At 38.2% G+C, this 17,687-nt stretch overlaps 1 protein-coding gene across 4 annotated transcripts in view; it reads right to left on the bottom strand.

Moving 5' to 3' along the window:
* ABR (ABR activator of RhoGEF and GTPase) overlaps nt 1-17,687 on the bottom strand; it is a 2,680,879-nt gene that overhangs the window by 1,169,454 nt on the left and 1,493,738 nt on the right. For all 4 annotated transcript variants that reach the window (XM_044054480.1, XM_044054482.1, XM_044054481.1 and 1 more), the window contains one exon: nt 4,292-4,477. In XM_044054480.1, coding sequence (XP_043910415.1) covers nt 4,292-4,477 — 186 coding nt within the window. The remainder of the gene's footprint in view (nt 1-4,291; nt 4,478-17,687) is intronic.

Genomic DNA, 17,687 nt, shown 5'->3' with positions numbered 1-17,687 from the left:
TTAATATGGCCAATAGGGCATGTCCACCCATTTCTTTTAATGTGAGAGACTATATAGCAGTTAAGTCCGAGGGAGTTTAACAGAGCAGTAATGGTGGTGGTGGTGGTGGTGGGGGTGTGTGTGAGTGGCAGCATGTGTGTTTGCCTATAGAGGTACGAGTGTCATGGGTGTGTGCGCCTGCCTGGGTGGTTGCAGTAGGAGGAATTAGTCCGATGACAGGCAGAAGAGGTGTCTGTCTGTCTACCTTTGTGCACATGCTTGTGTGTCTGTTCATGGATAAATATGGGAGTGAGATCAGGAGAAGAGGGTTTCTGATCTATAGGGAGTGAGTATGTGTGTGTGTGTGTGTGTGTGTGTGTGTGTGTGTGTGTGTGTGTGTGTTTTTCTCTGTGAATGTGTATATGTGTCTGTATGAATGTCTGAATGCGTGTGTGTGCCTCTAGGGGTTCAGCTGCTAAACCTCTAAATGCAGACTAATGAGCAAATCCTACAATGCTGGGATAGGCTGGAAACACCAGGGAGTTTCAAATATTACTCCAAGTCAAATAAAAAGTTAACAGAACACATTTTGCAGCATGAAGTATTTTTGAACAATATAAAGTATGGGGAGGAACAGCAGACGCTAGGGAAATTCTCTAAAAAAAATTACTCACAGTCATGTAAAAAAAAGTTACTAGAATAACAGATTTTCCATCACAAAGCAAATTCTGAACAATATAAATTATGAAACTCTAATGTCTGGCATTACACACTGAATGTAATGGTCCATGAGTTATGAGGGCCAAAGAAGTTATATGAAGCAAAATCAGGGACATTCTGTAAAAATCTGGGTTAGTTGAGCGGTATAGAGATATACGTGAGTGTGTCTGTGAATATGTGTGGGAAGTTGACTGGAAGTGCCTGGGCAACATGATGCATGGATGACATCAAAGAGCTGATTAGTATTGGTAGTAACACCATGAGATTCTTAGACATATAAGTTAGCCAATAATGAATCAAAGGTTTTCTGTCATGAAAACTAGTCTTTTATGTCAAAGTTGGATTACACTTGTGGTGGGATTCTTTCTGAATCACAGCCACAAATTACTTTTACTTCAGAAAAAAATGCATGATGATTCACATTCTTATTCCATCAACATTTCAGATTAATAGCACTAATATATCTGTGCCTGTTTCTGAACATGTGTGTGTAAACAAACACACACACACACACACACACACACACACACACACACACACACACACACACACACACACAAATTGTACTTATGGTTAGGGGCAGCTTGTGATACCAGTTGCAGCCCCCCCCCCCCCCACCCATACACACACTTTACTAGTGCTTGCTTACAGTACTGAGTTTGGCTTCAACACAGCTGCTGAATGATGTCAGGATAACTGAAAGCAGCGTAGACACTAATATCTGTTTTCTTATTAAAGTGCTGTTTTAAACTGCGCTACTTTAGTTGTCAACTAAGCTGACATAGGCAGCTGCTTATAATGTGACAGAATTCTCTCCATTTGGCAGCACTGAATAAAAACTGTTGCTTACAAAGTGTTCTTTCTCATTTTGGTGTTTGATGTTTTGTGGAATCTGGGCAGATTGGAGCTGAACATTGCAAGGACAACAAGTAAAGTATGGTGCTGCTGCTACTTTACTTGCTGTCACCTTTATAAAGAAAACTTTGTTTTTATGGTACCAGTACCGCCTTGCATTGTATTAGATAATATAACTTAACGGCTTTTAGACAATGGGCAAAGTGAACATCAATATCCTGATTGGAGAACGAGTGTTTTCCAGCAAGATGTTAATGTACAAGTAATGCCCGCTGAGAAGAACGAGTCCGCCGTGGAGCTCAGACTGAGGAAACGGAAAGGCCGCCATTATTTTATGCTCACTAAGCAGCATTTTTGCTGTTTTGCGAGTGTAAAATATAAAATAAAGAAGAGAAAAAGGTACGTGTGTCTGTGTGTGTGCGTATGCGTGCATGTCATTGAGAGTGAGCGAGCTGTTATTTTACACTCACTAAGTAGTGCTTTTGCTGTTTAGCAAGTGTAAAATAAAAAGAGGGAAAAAAATGCAGCGTGTGTGTGAGTGTATGCATGTATGTAAGTAGGAGAAAGAGAGAGAACGATCGTGTGTGTGTGTGTGTGTGTGAGAGATAGAGATGGATGGGGAGCGTGAAAGAGAAAGCGAGAGTGATGTGTGAGTTAATGCATGTATGTAAGCAGAGGAGACTGCCTGTGAGAGAGATCGAGAGAGTGAGACTGAATGTGTGTAGGAAAGCAGCTGGAGACTGTGAGAGACTGAGAAAGAGGGTGAGAGGGATCTTGTGTGAGTGAATGTGTGTATGAAAGCAGAGGAGACTCTGTGTGTATATGTATGTGTATGGAAACAGAAGAGACTGTGTATGTGTGTATGGGAGAGAGAATGGGCTGTATGTAAAATCGTTGTGTTTCACTTGCTTATTTTTTTTTTTTAAACACTACATTATTTTTTATATATATCTGATGTAAAATGCATCCACCAACACCATTAAAGTATACTACAGCAAGTTTGAAACAGTAGGCGGAGGAACTATTTTACATTAAAAATATATATAAAAAATAATATAGTACTTAAAAAAATAAATAAGCAAGTAAAACACAGCAATTTTACAGCGAGTCCATTGCCTAAGCGCAATGATGCCCTCCAGGGTGTGTGTTAATGTGTAATTAATGCCCTTCCAGGGGTTTAGAGATCCTCCGCCTGGGGTGTCGGGCCTCATAACACCCCTGGATGGGAGTTAATTACACATTAACACACACCCTGTCAGTCATTATTCCTTGTGTAACTATTCCCCTTTCCAAGTCTTTTACTTTTTCCAGGCTGCCTCAGACTGAGCCAATAGCAACTTGCCCTCGCTGTTTCCTGCAGCAGCCTAGTCAGCCTCCTTTGAAGCGGTGTTTCCTCTGCTTCCAAAATGCCAGAAGACTTGTAAGTCACACAGGGCTATTCTGAAAATCAGCCCTGAGTAAGGCTATTTATTTATTCATTCGTTCATTCATTTATTTTTAATACATCCCAGAACTCCATGCATATGTAGTTGCATACACAAAGTTCCAAATACCTGGAATGGGAACATTAACTTCTTCATTATAAATAAAAAATGAATAACAAGAATAATAAAGTAATAAAAATAAAGCCTTTGGAATTATGGTTTTAATGGAGAGGCTGCAGCCCAGCAGCCAGTACCATGAGTCGCCTCTGGTAATGCAACATAAATTATCACCGTGAAAAGAGTAAAAAGGTAGAGATGCTTTTGCCCCCCTCCAAAATATCTGAATGGTTAGACCATTAGGAAGATCCACGCGAAGATGCTGGAGTACCTAAGTGATACTTGTTAATAGACCATAAAGAGGTCCTGTAACAAAGCATTTTTTGTGAGAATTACAAACAAGACTTACTCCTTGTTTTGTTACCCTATCAACTTTAATTTCAAATATCAATTTCTAATGTGAAGAAAATACTACAGAGTAAATAGGCTTAGCTTGTATTCCCAAAGGTTCAAATAATGAAATAAATGGAACATGACATCTGATAACAATTTTACAATAGTATGTTTGTACAACAGATAAGCCTTCATTAAGAAGCATGTGTGGTTGTATTTTAGGCTGGTTGTTGAGCCACTAATGACTAACACACTTCTACACAATCACTAGTGTCTGATCTTGGAGTTGGCATATGTTAAGTATCAGTAATGTGAGGAATGCAAAGGGGGGAGCTTACCCCCTGAAAAAAAAACTTTTAATTATATTTTCATACTGAACTGTTTGACATTTGAGTGATAAAAACTATTTTATGATTGCAAATGTATATGTTAACTACAAAAAGTCAATGTCTTGTCATTGACGCATTATACTGAGTTTTGTAATCCTCTTAAAGACTGCGTAAATGCATTAAAAAGTGCAGAAGAATGGTAATTGTGAAGATGAAAGCCACAACAAATAAGAACTAATAAGAACAACAGTATTCACCTCATTTTGTTCCTGATCTTCTACAATTACATGCCCATGACAAATCAGTGGGAAAAATACAAAAGGATGGGGTTTGATAAAAAGGTTTTAACAGTTCTCAAGCAGTATCAAAAATATCACATTGGTTGGACACAGTCAACAGTTGTCCTTTATTCTTATATTTTGTTTTCACTTTATGGAAGTTTCAGAAGGTAGTGAAGCATGTGTGTATGTCTATGTTTGCACATACCTATTCTTTCAAGCACAACAGGGAAAAAAGTTACCAAGACCTACTTACCAGCTTATGGAACTCATGGCCCACAGTTACATTGCTCGTCCACTGCTGCACCTTAGGGCAAAGGGCATCATAAAAGTCCTTGTGGATTTCATAGATGTCTTGAATCTTGAAGAAAACAATCTCAATCTGCTGCAACGTGAGCACAGGCTGGGAAGTGGTAGCAGCTGCTTTCAGTGGTTTCATGGGCTGCAATAAAGAAGATACAGCTATTAGCACGACACAAAGATGGGCCAGTATTCAGTACTCAAAGAATGTAAATGCCAAATCATCTTCATTAATCATTATAAGACATTAAGAGGCAATCATTTAATGCAACATATATTAGCTGATTGGAAAGCATATGCTGGACATAGCCAGTACACTATGCTCTCTCTCACTGTATGTGATAAATCAGGGCTGTAAACATATCACTCCCTACATTCCTTAGCTATGAATTTTCCCACTTTCCCAGATTACAGTCTGCAGAGACAGGTTCTGGTCACTGGGCTGTGAAAGAAGACTGACTGTTTTAGTCTAATCAAATCTACACCAATTTAAGGGTCTGAGAAAAACGTTTGCCTACTACAATGTCGGCACTTGAAGTGCCAAGTGCCAAAAAGCTGAAAAAAAACAGAAGAGTGAATACAGAAAATCACTCTTCTCCTTAAAACTTCTATTTTTCTTGGTGGGCAAGCCCCCTGCACCCCCCCCCCCCTCAAACTTATATATACCAATTCCAGGATCACCATACCTCAGAGACAAAGATAATTCCAAGAAACAGCATCTCAAACTTAGTATATACAACTCTAATCTTTCAGCCATTCAGTCTCCACATTTCAAGAGTCACTCTAACAGGTTCTAACATTTCAAATGGTTACAGAGGAAAACAGCATTTGGACACCCTACCCTATTATGTAAAAGAAAAAGATTAACTAGCTACTATGAACTAAACGTAAATACATAGTTTGAAACATACACCCTAATAAAATCGGTGCAAGAAATTGTGTGTTAAGTAAAACTAAAGATTATGGCCAAGAATATAACTTCAGTAACTTTAACAGTAAAATTCAAACAAAACAAATACAAAACAATGTATCAACAAAGAAAAAGGATAAGAAGGCAATCAGTAAACGTATCTACATAAACAATGGTTTATTAGAGCATGCCACAACTGCAGAACTACAAAAGGAACAAGCAAGGGAAGAGAGCTTGTAATGTCTTGCGCAAGGTCATGCTTAAAAAGAATAGAAATCTAGCATCATAATGTCAGCATACTCAACTGTTCAGTGACCTTTTCTTCTCTGTGTGTGGCATGCACCTTTCAGGCATGATCTTGTACAAGACATAGCATTAACTGCAGAGTTAAACAGGATAAAAATGATTACATAGGTATACAATTAGAAAGCATGTAAGGAAGTCACAGCCAAGCAGATGATCAATGGCCCACCAAAATTCTGGGGCTGAATGACCCCTGCCCCTGCCACTAAGGTGCACACAGACATTGAAATGTAGTGGCAGCAAGAACATCTAAAAAGCTGACAGAAGGAGATATGTCAGTGAAGAAGTGTCTTGAAATCAGGAAAAATGGAACGTGTACTAACATGATGAGGGGAATGAAGTGTTGCAAGGAATCAAGGTATGTGTTCCGCAAAGACACATACAGCAACTCAATGGTATAGGGGACAGCTGGAAAAGTCAAAAGCACACATTTTATTTCAGATGTGTACAGCCAGGGTAAAAGCAGATGTGATAATTATGAGAAGCATTCCATAGTAATTTCAGCAGGCTACCACACTTAGTCCTGTGCAATGATACTGGCAAGCTGAGGTGTCGTGGTTAAGAGTACTTGTTATTTGTGCAGCACAAGCTCTCCGTGAAGCAGAGTCTTGTGCTCCTTAACTGCTCATAACGGATGGCCTGTAGCAACACTAGCAAGTGTGACTTGGGAGAACCTCACAACAACCCGAAAACTGTGAAGCCATGCTTCTACCTAGTTCCAGGCCCATGCATAGCTGTATTCCTCCATTGCTGACACATTCCAGAATAGGACCAGATAGGCGAGAGTCATTTTTCATTTTGCAAACAACTGTACCCCACAAGTCCTTGATCTCCTAATGACATATTGATGTAAAAAATGTAGTACTTCAATCATGGAGTCTAGCAGAAGTACATACATCATGGAAGACCTGAGTGCCTTGTGTGACCTGCAAGAATCACATGGTTACCAGTATGAAGGCGGGAGCATCCCATATGGGAGTACCTGATGATGTCTCTGCATCTGTCTGCACATGACTTTGATGATGTGTAATAGACATTCCTTTGTCTACACTGTGAAGATGTTTTCTACACAGCTGTTAATTATCTTCTCAAAAATACTCAGGACTTAATGAGGACAGAGATCCATGTAGTTCTAGCAGAATATTCCACATCAGATCATATTCTACCTTACTCTTTTGGTCCATCAAAACAACAAGCAAGAAAAGGCAGAGATATGATCTGCATGACTGCATACGATATAGACAAGCTGACTTGCTCAATTATATTCACCAATTTGCGCTTTTGTAACCTTGCTACGTAACTGATGTCCCTAATCTGAAATCCATGGCAAGCAAGAAAGGCCAGAGACAATGATCTGCATGACTGCAAATAATAAAGACATGCTGAATTACTCAACTATATTCACCAGTTTCTGCAATGTATGTCTATATAAGTGTTTACCACTCTATATTTTAGGCATCCTATAGTAAACAGCTGACTAACAGCAACCCCATTCTACCAACTCACAGGGAGTTTTTGCTGTTTAAAACAAGACAACTGTAATGTTAAATATGAATATTGTTTCTTGCTTTAGAAAGTTTATAAAACTATAACAACATAGGCTCAATAAGAAAACTTTTACAATATATTTAAATTAAAAAACAACCTAAAATTAGCAGCGTAAGAGGTATTTCTCACTTCTGAGAGGTCAGGCTACTGAGTACACCTACTTTGAGAAAGCTTCCTTTGCAGATAGTCACTGGCAGCTTTTCTCCATCTCGGCTCAACCTGCTCTGTTTGCTTTCCTACCCTACCCCTATTCCCACCCAGCCCCTTTCACTACATTTATACAACAGGTTCCTCCCACTTCCTGCTCAAAACATACCTTATCTCTTCCTACTTCCTGTAGATACCTCATTTTCACCTCTACCTCCCTTCCATTACATCACTCCTAAATTCCTACCTTCTCACTCTATCACTTCTAAACATACCTCTCAACCTGGAAACAACAAAAATCTGGACAAAGGCCCATGAAAAGTAGTACAACTGTCCAAAAATCTGGATGTTGATTAACATAAAATGTGCGTCCATAATTATGTAAACCCCACTCACTCCAATGGAATTGTGGGATATCAACATTCAAACACAAATTGAAAAACAGACAAAATGTTAAACAAAATATAACCAGAACAATACTGTTTTATTTTAAAGGAGATATAAATAAGACTTATAACCCACCTGTTTTATTAAGTATACCAAATTGCTATACTAGTTTTTGCTGGTTCGAAAGATATGTTACACAATATCAGGATAAGATAACTTGCTGTGGTTGGGGTCCCCCATGTTACAGGGGGCTCCCAGCAATCTCAAGGTTTGCTGGTGCCTAAAGCTGGCTATGCCATAAGGTATGCTGGCATTGGAGGCCAACTAAACTGTAACATATCATCATCACAGGCTCCTGTGAAAAGCATGTGCCCCCCACCCCCATCATGATGTTCTGTAACTGTTGAGTTTCCTGTACTAAAACATGTGCACCAGCCATCCCTATCCCACTCAACCACTCCTACCTCTCAAGTGTACCTCATTATGAAGAACGTTCCCCGTTCCGAGTCTTAGAAAGTGCATGTTCATCACCCAAAGGGTATGTTACACATTCACTATTAGCAATGTTTTAACTGATATCCATTATAAAAATACTGAATCATGTTATTCCATCAATGCAAATGTTTTATAAAGTGTAAAAAAATACATTTAACCATTGTGAAGCTGTTAGCAGGTTGTTCAACAGTATGAGCGGTAGTATTCCACACAGAGCACACATTTCAACAGAATCAGGGATGAATCCAGAAATAATTAGGGACAAGCAGGGTACTTTTAAAATATTAGTACTATTAACTTGAGATATTGACAGAATAAGAGAATGTGAATTAATATACATTTTTTTCTGAAGTAAAAGAGGTCAATAACTCTAATTATTGCCATTATTTACTAGGCGTAATTCACCATAAGAGAGAGAGAGACCTAACATTTGAGTCAAAATCAGCATACCTCCCAAGTGTCTAGATTTTCACAGAATATCCAGATTTTTGCTTCATAATGTTGGTCTGTTCCTCAAAAAATTTGTGGTTTTCTAGCAAATCAGTGAGGACTGAAGTCACTAAATCAGTGCTGCACAATGTCCAACCCCGGGGCCAAATTCGGCCCTCAACGCAACACCATCCGGCCCCCAGAGAGTAACCAAAAATTAAAAAAAGAAATGAAAAAAATGTTATGTCTTACTCTAGTCACGCAAACTTTCCAGCACGTGCTTACTTAAATAATTGACTGCAGTTGCACACACCTCTAATTTTAGCCGCAGAAGTAACTATTCTTTGTTGTTTATAACTTGTAGTCTGTAAACAGTAGTAATCTTCTGCAAGAGTTTGTAATATGTCATGGCTGAAAGCCAGAATAAAGTTAAACACAAAGATGATGTAGAAAACAGGCAATTTCATGACTGCTGTCTGAAGTAAATGTCATTCGCCTGTACCTGTTGTTAACTTGTAATAACTTATTATGCTTTGAGGTGGCCTGCAGACGCATTAAGAATTCGTGTAGTGGCTCTCCCCACAAAAAGGTTGTGCACCACTGCACTAAATAATGACAGAAATTTGAATTTTAGACTTCATATCCTGAAGAAAATGCACGCTAACACAAATCCTGGTATTTTAGCAACTTTTTAAGTTTATAAGAGCAGTCTTTAAAATCTGTCCTTATTTTTGGTCCTTTGTCCCTCATTATTTCTGGTTTTGTCCAGATTTCCTGCTCTAAGAGATTGAGAGGCATGTTCAGCCCACATCTTACTTCCCATAGAAAAGAGGCAACAGTTAAAAAATTTGCCTAAGAAAAATTGCTGGCCACTCTTATGGCAATTGTTTGCACTATAGAGAAATAGCGACCACATTTCCTCTGAATGAATGCTCAGGGTAAAGCTTTTAACACATCATCAATTATCCTTTGTGTCAAGTACATCAGTGTTGTTTTTTTACACTCTGTGCAAGGATATACGTGATGAAGAATTTCTAAATGGTGATGCTTTATTTTTTGGCATAGACCTTGACGATGTTTCACCCAAATCACCTGCATGCATAAAAGAGGGAAGAACTACATTACTATACCAAGCATCTCCTAATCTTAGTTATAAAACAATAGAAGAATCAGGTATTCATAATAAACATTGTGACATCAAGAAGTCTTCCTGATATTGTGGATCGCCTCTACACCATTTCAAAATGCCATGAATCAACCATCTGCTACGTTCACTTCCAAATAAGCTGGTCATACCCCTTGGCACTTTCACTGCAACCCAGAAAATGAATTACATGATTCAAGCTCAGCAACTGGAAAGTTTAGATTCCAGATGCTTACTAGTTCTAGTGCAATAAACGCTCCAGATGATGTCCTGAAGATACTGGGTCCCGTCAGTAAAGTGATCCTTGCAGCAGGAAAAGTAGCATAAGGGCCGGGAGCTGCTTTAGCCTGGCTACCTGGTGGTAGTACTGTTGCTGCTGACATGTTTTTGTGCTGCCTTTCCTGTTAGCAGGTGTGTTAGTAGAACCTGCCTGGGAGACAGCACAGCACACAGGGTCATGTGGTACAAATCTCTTAGCAAGTGCACTGAAACAAGAGACTGTAAAAGTAGACATCTTAAATTAGGTGAGGTGGTTGGGAGAGGTTGCTCCCGAGCTAGAATAACCAGATTTTGATGTAATTCCTACTGCTCTGGGGGCAGACTGTTGAATGCCTTTCTTAAGCATTGAATGTGTAGTATTCAGAAGTGTTCATTTTATTAAGCCTAGCAGTCCTTGTTGACAGTTGAGGGAGTGATTAGCATCTAACTGTAGTAAAGGAAGGAGGTTTATAGGGTTCGGAGACACATCGGCTGCGTTTATGGTAAACCAGGAGAGAGAGCTGTTGTGGAATTCGATATTTTATGACTATTTTAATGTCAGTGGGAATAGTGGGTCACCGCTTGCATGGCACACTCAGTGATTATTGTATATATTTAATAAGCATAACCTGCTCCAAAGAAAATGGCAGCTACGTGTGCATAAAATAAAAGTTACCTTGTTACACTTCCATGTGATTAAGAATATATTAACTGTGTACCTCCCCCACGCCCAAAATGAGGCAATCAGTTGTATAACATGTTGAAGTCACACTTCTCGTATTAGCAGTCAGGCACTGCTGCACTCTCTCATGATGTTGATGTTACCATGCACACCCATGCAAGTTGATGACATTGCAGGATACACCAGCAACATGTGATGACCTCAGCGAGCACTAAAAAAATGTAAATAAAACATAAAAACAAAATCAGGATTTGAAGAGGCCACTGGGAATTTGTGGCACTCTATTATTTTGCCCTCAAAAATGGGAAATACCGAGATATTTGGTACGATTGAGAGGTATGCTGCTAACTCACGGTTCCTCCCCTCTTCACCTCTCTAATCATGCTTACTAATCAAACCACATGACTTCTGATCATCAGTTTTTTAGTCATTATCACCTTCATTCTATCCCCTCCCTTCATAATTCAATGTCTTACAGCAGTCACACATACTGCGTTTCATTTCACCTCTTACCAGACTTGCTTTATATACCCATCCCTATTCAGTACTATCTTTTTTCATCTCTTTAACAAATTCCAAATAAAACCTCAAACTTCCATCCTCTACCAGACTCAACCTTCCAGAATTAACTACTCCAGCCCCCCAAAATCTTAAACGTATTACTAATTCAACGTGGAGATGTACACCCCAACCCTGGCCCATTTTCTAATCTAGTAAACCAAAACATCCAAACAAATAATGTGACACCTAACAACCCATCACACCTACTTAACCCCTCTTGGCTACTCCTTGCCAATGCAAACCTCTATAGAATTTAGAACAATATTGCAGACTTTCAGGCCTGGATCGCCTCTCATTCTCCATACATAATAACAATGACTGAAACATGGCTAAAACTGGACATAAAAGATGAAGAAATACTCCCATCAGGCGATAACATAATAAGATCAGACAGAATAAAAAAGAAAGGTGGAGGAATAGCAATTATGTATCAAAACAACCTTGCTCCATCAGTACACCATATTACACCCATTCTTTCCCAAAGGCTAAAATACTCACCTGATATTTAAAACTAAATAATCACAAACAACAATTGGTCCTCAATCCACCTATATTATGAAACAGTAATCCTAGGAGATTTTAACATAGACTGGCAATCAAACTGCAATAATCCTAAAAATGCCATAAATCTTTATAACTTTACCCAGCTTATCATAACCCTTATCAGGCATAACAAAGCCTCTAACTCCGCAGCTACCATAGACTGGATCCTAACTAACGTACCAGACAAAATAATTTCTGCTGGATCCCTACCTGATGTACTTAGTGACCATAACACAACCTATGCCACCAGAGACCAAGCTAACAGAACAAAACAGCACAGATATTGCCAGGTACAAAATGTTTTCTCTTTCAATTAAGACATCCTTGTCTCCAATCTAAAACTGCTCAACTGGTCTCCTCTATTCACAATACCTCTAGATGAAGCAGTAGCTCTCTTCAATTCCACTTTCATGGATGCCCTGGTCATATATGCTCCACTCTTTATGAGAAAAATAAATAAATAAATAAATAAATAATAAACTAGCACAGAGGCTAACTACACAGTGTATGATCAAGAGAGACGAAACATGGAAGACATGGCAAAATAAAAAAAAAATCATCCTTCAAGTTTCAAAACTATAGATACCATAGAAATGTCACAAAAATAAAGTTAAACAAGATTAAAAACATCTGCTTCACAAACCCCCAAACAAAAAATCAAAACAACCCTAAACTTTTTTTGGTCCACTGTTAATACTCTTTTACAATCTGTCCAATCCACCCAGCCTATACCATCTAATGTCAAACAAGGAATATGCATAAATGCTCAGTATAACAATCATTTTTCTCAAGCAGTTACAGCTCTCTTCAATAACAACCCTCCTCAAACTGACATCACAAATAATGTCCTTCCTGACAGAAACAACCACCCAGAAGAAATATCCAATTGAGCCATAAACCAAAGTACAAAATTCTACTTTTCCTCCTATCTCCTTCTCAACATTGTTTCCACAGAAAACATTTGATACCGTTTCCCATTACAGCTTCTTACATAAACTTCCAGTCTTCTCTCTCGCCATGTCCTGCCATAAATGTATTAGTAGCTCTCTCCCCAAGGGAACAAGCTATTAAATGGCAAAATAACTACTCCCCCCTTCACCCCGTTACAACTGGAGCTCCCCAAGGATCTATTCTTGGCCCACTATTTTTTAGTCTTTTCATAAACGATACATACACACAGCTAGAAAATATGCCTCACTTGTGCAAAGTGCTGATGACTCCACACTTATTTGCATGGGAAAAAGCACAGGATTCTCTAGCTTCTGTCAAAAACTGGCTATGCAACTCCCATCTTTTCCTTAACCCTAAAAAAAAAACTACACTTATATTATTTATTCCCAGCCTAGTAAACAATAAACATCTCTAGACTGCAATATCATTAAACAATACCAAAATTGAAAGTAGTAACTCTGCATGATGTTACAGAGTGCATTTATTTAATATTCACATAAAAGAAGCAGTCAAAGGAAAAAAAAACACCAAAAACTTGGCTGATTGCACAGGATTTCTCCTCACTTAAAATATTTCCAAAAAACAAATTGCTTGTTCCTTCCTCCTACTTATACTTCTCCCATATTCTTTAATCCTAAATTCTGTTCTGATCAATCTTATAAAAAGAGTTATACGTAAATTGCCAAATTTGTTGCCAACAAGCCATATAAAACTCATCACTGTCATGCATTTAAATAGCTCAGCTGGCTAGAACTACCACACAACATAGCATCTACTGAGCTGGTGACCTGCCACAAATTTGTCCACAATCCTAAACACTGCCCTACCCTTTATCAACTTCATTTATACCTTTTCACCAGCTAAGATCATTATACTCTGCAGATAAGATGCTCCTCCAACTCAACAAATCAAATAACCATGCAGGGGACTACTTACAATCTAACCATGTAGCCAAATTATGGAATTCTCCACCTATGACTCTAAGGCAATTAAGGAAAAGCAACTTCTACTACTACTAGGCAACACCTTAGAGAAACATGGTCATGTCCCTGTATGGCACCAGGCTAATCTCTAAATGATAAGTAGCTTCACAAATCACACCATTTCATTCAGCTCTTTCTTACCTCCTCTACTGGTCTCTCTCGTTATTTTTATATCATGCCCCTTAATAGAACCAGCCTCTAACACACGTTTCCCTTTCCTTGCTCCCTTGATATAACTGATTTATATATATATATATATATATATATATATATATATATATATAAAATCTTCTCTCTTTCTTTCTATAAATACGGTCCCTTTTTTCATGCCCTTACCCAGTATATGTTAGCTCTCTAGTCTTGGTTTTCTTCATTCTGGGTTACCATTTGTGTAATATCATGTTTGATGATAATTGTACTACAACTTCCTACATACACCTCCAAATCTGATGTTCGTCTATATACCACACAGCCCACCTTTCAATAAATGCTTCTTAATGATTGTTTTAACCTTTGCAAATTGAGCAAATCGTCCTTCTTTCACGTTATTAAAAATCTACTGTAAAGTTGTAAGACTTCACCTTTCTGTTATATTTGCTCTACTGTCATTCCTATCGTTGGACCTTTTTTCATAGTTGTATTCTGAACTACACTATTTTATCCCAGTTGATGCATTCTTAACTTGGATTATTGAAACTATGGTTATGAATATGCAAATTACTTGTATTGTTGTAATATTGGAGCTTTTCTCCCCATGCCTCTGCTGAAAAGATGTTTCTTAAAAAAAAAAAAAAAAAAAAACTAGCCAGAATTTCCTCAACAAATACTAATGTTGCTCTTCTTTCGGCTTTTCCCGGTTAGGGGTCGCCACAGCAGAACTCCAGTCCGCTAATGATTGGCAGTGGATTTTTATGGTGCCAAGGTGCCAGCCCGACACCCAACCTTCAATGAAGGCACGCCCATTCACGCATGTCTTTCGAAGGCCACTCGACCACGGGGAGGACATGCAGACTCCACACAGAATAATTTATTAATAAATAAATACATATTTACATATCAGTGCAATTGCCAGGCTTTATGTCTGTCCTAATATTTCTGTGACTGGTACACAAGTCATGGACACTGACAGCTTTTGTGGGAAATGTCCCAGAAGCAAGCTACAGGCATGATTTGCCAAGGTGACTGAGTTCAGTGGTTGTTGAGGCAGCATACAATTGTATGTTGGTACTCGTCTGTGTCCTTAAAGAGGATGAACTCTCCGGCCTTAAGTGGATACCAGTGCCACGGTAATGCTTCAGCATGGCTTCATGTCTCAGTCCCTGAATGTCATGCTGTAGGTCCAGGTAATCATTTGCTTCATGCTGCATCTGGATTGCACTGCCTGCCCAGTACTGGTCTCAGTCCACTCCAGGCATGGTCCCTTCTTTGTCACAGGAGTATACATAGCTTCTAGGAAGTGATGGTGTCCTGTTTTACACACCTGTCCTTCACCCCACTGATGGAGAATGGTGACAGCCCAGCTTGTACAGGTTTTGCATCTCTTCCTTCCCTTCTCACCACTGCTGTTCTTCATAAGATGATAGGAATGACTCTCTACAAGTAGCTTGCCTTTCTCTGTCTGGGACGTCACCACCCAGTAAGCACTGTCCTAGGGTTCCAGGGATGTACTGCTACGTTCATGTTGGTGCTGGGACAGGATAGGCTGTGCAACATGCCAAATATGCCAACACAATGTTGTTCCACCTACAAGGTGGTATTTTAAAGCTCCATGCTAGCTTCTGTGTTCTGCTGTCAAAACAATATATGTCAAAGCTGGGCCAGCTCTGAAGGTGGTTCAACATTCATATTTGGTGCTGTTAATTTAGCTGTTACAGCTGTACCTCTGTTGTCACGTGTTTCCTGCAGCATTTATTTGGCAGGGTGTGGTCACTGAATTCTTAAAAGGATTCTATAAATGTATGTATGGAATAAATAAATGTAAACTTATTAAGCAAATACAATGAATTAACCTGTATAAACAAAAATACAGAATTAAGCAATTTAATTAAAAATATATACTGCTACAATGAAGCAAAGGAGAAGTCAGTGAAGCAGATGTAATACATAATACACTTTCAATAGAAATCTCAAAGGAACAGCAGCCTAAAATTTGAAAACATACTGACTATTAAAGACACTAAGGAAATACCACCAAGTGTACCTAGTTAGAAATACATAACTAAACAATCAGCAGGCATCAGGTATAAAAAAGAACATCAACTCAGTGAATAGAATGGATGTAAGTAACAAGGACTAATGACAGGAGCACTTGAATTTTGAAACTTCAGTATAACTTTTAATGATCTTAAACTGTAATCTTAAATACAGAACTAAACACAAAGAACCGAGTAAATCCCAATAAAACCAGTATAAAAAACTAATAAAAACAAAGATAACACTGGATTGTGCACTGAAAGAGGTACCAGTCAGGAAAGTATGTTTTAGCGGTGAATTCTTTACTGTTCGCTATTCGTCCGAAGACTGCATCAGAAAATAAAGAAAAGATAAACACACTTGTTTTATATGGTGACTAATATTCAAACCATCCAATAAAATAACAGGACTGATGAATAAGCAATCAAGTAATGAACCAGTAAGACTGTGAGCCCTACAGGGAAAAAAAAGAAATCTTAACATTTTTTAATTCTTTGTTTGATGGTTAATTTTATATCTGCTAAACAACATTTTATGTTTATACTGTCATTAAGGGGAGGTGGACAATTTGCAGCTAAGTGGACTTGCCATTCAGCCTCCCTTTTTCCAACGGGTTCTTAAAATTACCATCCCTTAAATCTTCCTAACACAATCCAAAATAGTAAAAGTGGACTTCTTACATGCAGTACATTTAATTACACGTTTTATATAAAGCATTATTTTCAATTTTCAGCTTTACAGGATATATATGTTCGTTTATTCTCTTGCTCAGACTTCTTGTGGGCATACCCATGTAGAAGGCTGGCCATCGCGAACACAGGGCAATATATACCACTCTGATTGTTTTATAGTTATATCTCCCTGGAATGCTAACCAGCAAAATGAAGGAAATAGGCAAGCCAAAAAACTCCAGTAAAGAGGTTAACGTATATTTATTAATAACGTTTTCGCTCCTAGAAACCCAAGAGCTTCTTCAGACATTTAAAAAAAGGCGCCAATGACTTTTATATGCAAAAAATACATGATGTCATTTCCTGTACAAAAATAAAACATTTTTTCTTTTACCATTTTTAAAAAAGTATGTAATAAAAAGATATGTATATATATATATCTCATATGTATAAAAGTATTTTGTTTCCCATGTTAGTTAAATATATGGTCCAACCCTTAAAAAATAGGGAAAGCCATATTTTTATTTTTATATTTTTATTTTGGTTTTTACTTCAACATGGTACTTTAATAACATATTACACAAGACAGTGCCCAATAATCAGTTCCGTAACACGTACACTAAAGTGGTTCTTTATACCCTTAGTCCAGTAGATTTAACCGGCATACAAGACCCTTGAAAGGAGATGCCATATGAGGCCTCTTATTCTGTAAAAGGTTGTCACAAACGTTTAAATACATCCAAAATTACTCATTTTTCTAATATTAGATAAAAGGAATGAATCGATTAAAGCAGATATAAATTTCCTGCGGTATAAATATGATTATACCCGTATCTTTGAAAGCATTGATGGCCTTTTATTGAAATTAAAAATTAACAAGGGCAAAAAATTAGTAAGAGACCGGCTAGCTTATACCAACGATCTAGCCTATCCAAATTTGGTCAAATATCTTAAAGGGCCTAAAAACCAAAAGGAGAATGAGAACAAAAATGAGGAAATTCAGGACAGAAATGTTGATTTCCCTTTGGATACTATTGATGAATCTCATCAGGAATTTGATGATGGGGATGAGGGGCCTTCTTCACAACAACCGAGAAGAAGTAACAGGTTAAAGGCCTCGTACTCTAAACAAGGATTCCGGCCCAAC

This window comes from Protopterus annectens, chromosome 13.part0 (assembly GCF_019279795.1).
Source record: "Protopterus annectens isolate FY-2018-M chromosome 13.part0, PAN1.0, whole genome shotgun sequence".
NCBI lineage: Eukaryota > Metazoa > Chordata > Ceratodontiformes > Protopteridae > Protopterus > Protopterus annectens.
Note: the sequence above shows the minus strand (reverse complement) of the source record. Positions and strands in the feature narration are given on the sequence as shown.